At 35.7% G+C, this 6,000-nt stretch overlaps 1 protein-coding gene across 1 annotated transcript; it reads right to left on the reverse strand.

Moving 5' to 3' along the window:
• Positions 1-11: 11 nt before the first annotated feature.
• Positions 12-4,501, reverse strand: l(3)neo43 (cytochrome c oxidase assembly protein COX16 homolog l(3)neo43). The gene is made up of 4 exons (XM_071593605.1): positions 4,061-4,501; positions 3,851-3,965; positions 3,358-3,762; positions 12-264 (listed from the first exon to the last, which is right to left on the reverse strand). Exons 1-3 carry the CDS (start codon positions 4,180-4,182, stop codon positions 3,709-3,711), a joined length of 291 nt encoding a protein of 96 aa, XP_071449706.1. The 5' UTR covers positions 4,183-4,501; the 3' UTR covers positions 12-264; positions 3,358-3,708.
• Positions 4,502-6,000: the final 1,499 nt, after the last annotated feature.

The following is a 6,000-nucleotide window of genomic DNA, read 5'->3' on the forward strand; positions in this document are numbered from 1 at the left end:
AAAAAAAGGAATGTGATAACACTAAATTCATTTATTACCTAGTCAACTTTCATACATGAATCAGGAAAATAACTATCATTCTTGGCTTGGAATAAAATTTGAAACTTGTGGTGATAAAGGTATTTCATCTTTTTCATCAGTGCATTGTGCAGGAGATAGCGATAGTTCATCATCTTTATCATTGAATTGTGGAACATACTTGCTGCGTAAACATTTTGCTTTGTAATATGAAGTTATGCTCACTCCCGTAACATTTCTGTAGAACTGAAAAAGATATAAAAATTAAGAGTAAAGACACTTTATTTTAGTCCACACACCATCATAATCATGAAATCAATCAAGTATATGATACATACTACTAGTGCTGTGGTTAAATTTATGAGACAACATCTTAAAAACATAAAGAGATGTTTGTAGAATGCTTACACTAAATTAAAAACTTTGATATTTCATTTATCTTTTAAACTTAACTGCTTATAATTTTTAAAGAATTATTTCACAAACTGTTTACAACCCTACTTCTATGAGCTTTTGACTAGACTTCAAGGCAATAGACTTCATGGAGAATGAATGTTGGCATTATGTGGCAGCATAGAGAACATTAAAAAGGTAGGATCTGGAAGCTTAAAATGAAGGCATTTTGACTATGGTGTAGTTACTTCAACAGTGCAGTAATTAGAGTTGCCTAGGTACCCAGGTTTAACTTATTAGTATGTGGTGTTTACCCCCATGTATTCAATTATTATTATAGGTATTCTACCAGAAAAGGTAGGTTTTGGATGGCCACAGCCTATAAAACAGTACATCAATTCATTTACTCACCTCTCCTATCTATACCCAACCTGTTATCAACACTACAATAAACCCTTCTTCAATTCGGCATACAAGTACTTCCTCCCTTTATTTCATTCAACATGCCTATTCTACTCCTACCCCTTCTTCATGTGCTTAATGTCCTCCTCTCTCACAGTCTTAACATCTGTTTGTCAATCAACCTGTATCCATCTTTCCTGCATCCTTGGTATCTCTTCAGTGCACCTATTGCAAATCCACATTTCCTAAGTCTCCACGCCCTGCGGATTGTATTGATTCAATACCCATTTTTCTGAGCCATACAAATTCTCATTCCATATCAAAGTTTTGATGAACCATTTCTTAATATTCTTACTTGTCCTATCACCAATTCTCTCCCAGTAAAAGCTTCTTTGCCTAATGCAACTCTTCTCTTTATATCTCTACTACTTTGACCAATATGGTCCAGAATACTTCCAAAGGTGGTAAATTTTTCCACCTGCTCTAGATTATGAACTCCCATTTTGATATTTAACCGTCCTAACTCCTATTTTTTCACCGCCAGCTGATAGGCCTGTGGATACATGAATGCTCTGAATATCTACTTTTTAATGATGTGTCCTATATTGTTATTGTACACCAGTCCTTAGGCGAATCAAATTATTATTATTATGGACCTGGCCTTCCTTTATGTCCTTTATAATGCTCTCACATTTCATTTACTCATCTTTCATCCCCACTTTTTCCTCCTGACTTAGATGTTCAAATTCATTAGCAATGAAATGCAATATGAATCCTATGAGCTCCTGGAAACCATTGGAAAAGATTATGCTTCTCATAATTTTGTGCCTAACCAAAATATAGTCTGATACCTCTCCAAGTTTCCGGATATTTCCGACAAATGCATACACCTACTGTGACATTTAAATCATGAGTTTGTTAAGAATAAAACCTGCCACATGCAGAAATTTACTCCTTTCCCGTAGTAATTTCTTGCTCCTAAACCACTATGGTTTAACCCCTACCTCACTATCATCTCTTCCTTCTCATACGGTCACATTCCAATATCCCATCACTATCAAATATTCCCTTACCGTGACACACAATTATTCCCTCTGATGAATAACCGTGTTCACAACTTCCTTCCTGTGATTACATGTTGGCATGTAGACCTGGACAACGACCACGTTTGTTTGCTCAGCTGTTACCCCTTTCCATATGACTTTGCTACACAAGCTCTAGGCTTACCATGCTTCTTCCTACCTATTTTAAAAATATAATTACCACCCCTTGCAAGTTCTCTTCCCTTCCAATATATGTATACTACTTAAAAATATCTTTCCATTACACCTCACTATGGGCAATAATAATTGCTCAAAACCAGCAAAGTTCTAGGGAGCATTTGAATGGACAGAGCTGCCACTACATCAATGTGGTAGTCCAAGGGGGGAATAACTTTTTTCATCTCAGCAACAAGTAGCCAGTAAACAAATGAACTTCTCCTCAAGATAAAAGAACTTAGTCATCACCTGGAATAAATTATGAGTATTAGGGAAAAATTACTCTATCATTTCGTCTAATATATTATTATTATTATATAACCCCCATTAAATTAAACATTATAATCATGTGTTAAGCCTAACCATGTCATTTTTCAACCAGATTTTGCAATTAAAAGATATCAGTGGAAACAAATTCAAAGACATTTTTACCCAACACATTTCTCTTCCTTGGTCGGAAATCGGAATCTAAAGCAGCTCTAAGAGTTTCAGATTGCCTTGGGTTAAGGGCAATACTGATGGATGCATGTTTGATTTACAGCAATAGTGTGATTGAAAACAGCCATTGGGTACTTGCTCAGTAATTTTGAACTTGTTACAGGCCTTCGAATTTCCTCCTGTCTTAATATCTTAGAGGTTCTTTGGAATTCACTGAGATAAGTCCTATGATATCCTAAGATGGTATGGCACACCTGAAGCACCATCATTTCCTACGCCTCCACCTCTTCTGATTCTCTGAAAAACTTCTATCTATCAAGTACTTAATTGTTTCACAATGCTATCATATGCTCCTACCACTAGAGACGGTATCCCCTACCCTACTTGAACATCATGTTTACAGGGATTTTATAAGGAGTGACATTCCCTTATTCAAACACTGCCTACACAACATTAGGAACAGATTTCTTATTCATGTGAAGCACGTGAGAAACTGACTTGATGACTGTAATGCAATAAAGGAAAGTTCTCACTTCTTGCAGAGAACTTGACATTGGCCATAATTCAAACACTAACGTATTGCCTTCATTGATATTGCATAACTGACTAAACAATAGCTTTTTTGGGAGACATGTTTGTTCTCACCAAGTGAGTATAATTGTGTGTAATGGATGAAGCTATTAAGGTAGTCTAATGAAATTGCTGTATAAATTATAACTAAGTTAAAAAGTGGGCTATTGACTTTCTTCACGTGTAGAAAATTTCTTACAAATTTTACTTTACAAAAATTACCACGCGAAAAATCCGACCAAGGGCTACATAATACTGCAACTGTTTCGGAACTTACCAGTACTGTTAAGATGGGATCATCGTTGGGTAAAACATTCAAGTAACAAAAGATTTCCACAAGTTTTCCTTGGGGCAGTTCGTAGTTCAATACCTCAACATTGAGGGTTATCACAGGGTTGCTTAACTGCAACGGACTCTCAAAAACAAGTTTATCATTGGTCATCTCACATTTGCGGACCCTTCCTAATACACGTACGTTATTATTTTGCCAAAATTTGGTTGATTTGACCGTTACTACATCCTCCACTGACATATATAAAAACGGAGAACCGAATTCTGTACTTTCCACTAGCTTCTTGGCCATCACACTGGAATATTCTATTTCAGTTAATAACCTGTAGCAGGCAAGTCATTTCTCCCAAGGCCTAGGCCCCCGAATGTTGGTCCAGTTATCAATATCCAACTGAAAGAAGTTTAAGAAAATTAGCACTTCAACATTAGTTATGGAAATTTATGACCGAGCGCACACGAAATTCATACATAATACAAACATTTTTTATTTTCTCATACTCTGTTTCTAAAGTTACTTCGCCAGGCTTTTTCATTTTTACTCCATAGCCTTCCAATAATTCCGGAGTAACAGGAGAACGCTTGGCGACACGATACCTGACATTAAGGAGAATTATTTATGTTAACCCCGAATTTTAAATTTTAAGAAACGATGATGCACTATCATACTTTTATTTAATGTGCATACATACCTGATTTGGGAGAACTGTTCTAATGCAAACGATGACCCGATCATCAACAAAATGAATGGCAAACCGTAACGAAATGATTTGCTCTTTAACAAGCCATTAATTTTTAAACTCCAGTCAGTCATTGAAACTTATTTTTTCTCAAAATTCAAGTCATTAATTTTTATGCATTGAGAAAACTTCCATCCTAGCCACTATTGGCACTTTCCGCCGCTTGTGAACTGCTTACTTACTAGCTTACGCAAATATCACCTATGAAGACTACTCCAATAACTAGGACAACAGACCTTCCAAAGAGAATAATAGCGAAAAGAGATTGGTCGTTGTCACAGATTACAGAACCACATATCGCCCATCACGTTCCCACTGTTCGTATGTGAACGCTTGGAGGATGGCTACTTAACACAGAATTCCGTGCAGATTATATTCTTCCTATGATACACCGGCTCTGCAATAATTGAATGACGAATATCTGAACGCGCTTAAGCATGGTCCATTGACTCATGAAAATATTCATGCATTAACCAACGCCACCAACACATATTATTGCTATGGAAAACAGCCAATAACGGCAGTATCTGGTTTTAATAGTTTACCAGAAATGGTCGAGGTATATATGACGAATTCATAACCTTATGACGGGACCAGTCATTATGTTTATTTAACCAAAAGGTATTATACTCTGGAGGAGTTAGTAATTGTTCCTAAGACGATGAAAACAACAGGCAAGAACATAAACAATAAATAGTCCGTTATTTAGCCTCATAAATCTTTTTATAACAAGTCATTATTTTATCCAATCCTATCGGTCTCGAATCTAAATTCAAGAATATGAATGCTCTCAAGTTACAACAGAAACTATTTTTCTAATTGTTTTTGTGCAATGATCTACTATTTCTCGCGTGAAACTTGAAGTTGCGATGCAAGAGTAATGACATTCTTAGATACATAGGATTAGTACATAACTTACATGGGAAATACGAATTAATTTTTATTTCTTGCTTGCAGCTCAATATTGTTTTTCATTAAATGATCATGAAATATTTCCGAAAAAAACGCATTTCAAATCAAGAGGTTTTACGATGATATCAAGAAGATTCCAAAGATATCATGCATGCAAAAATTGCGTCGATTTCCACCAGTTATATCAAGAGAATTGGCTACTTCCAATAGATATAATACATGCAGCTGTATTTTTAAATTGTTTTCCATTTTGCAACAGTGTCATCAATCATAACAAAAGAACTTTCTATTTTCAGTTGCCTTTTGAATAAAAGCCAGGCTTTGGCGCTCACATCACCGCCAATCACGATGATTTCCTCATTATTGTAATGAAATTCGCTGTTAAATATACTCGAAAGTCTCGCAAGGTTACGAGCCCTAGCATATTTCGAAGATTTTTCAATATGCATCAGTTAAATTTATACTCGCATTCCAAAAAAGAAGATTAGAACGCTTTCGAAGTGGCGCCTCTGTGGTTCATTTAAATGTGCTGCTAACTTCGTTCCAACTTGATGAAAAACATATATTGATAATATGAAAGTATCTATGTATCTCATATAAACATTCTTTCGCCAGCATTATGACAATGGTATGAATGAAACTATCAAGTTCGTACATCAATTTCCTAATTTATTTCCCACGATGATTTCACCGGCATTGCCCAGACACACCTACGAAACTGATTTTTTTGGGAGATTTAGCTGATAACGTTCCCTTACCAAGTTCATATACAGTTCATTAGACTTCACAAGTCACCTACACAAGATATCAATGGTCGTTGGAAACTGCGAAGGAAATTTAAGTTGTAAATAGTAGATAAAGCAATTCTAAAATAAAAACGAACTTTGTTAGAATAGTCATGATTGGCTTGCAGTAGAAGGTACGCTGATTATAGACCAATCGTCTTTCGCGTTTCACTTTAGATGGAGTGTGTCGTTGTA

This window comes from Hetaerina americana, unplaced genomic scaffold (assembly GCF_022747635.1).
Source record: "Hetaerina americana unplaced genomic scaffold, ioHetAmer1.1.p SCAF_6, whole genome shotgun sequence".
Classification (NCBI taxonomy): domain Eukaryota; kingdom Metazoa; phylum Arthropoda; class Insecta; order Odonata; family Calopterygidae; genus Hetaerina; species Hetaerina americana.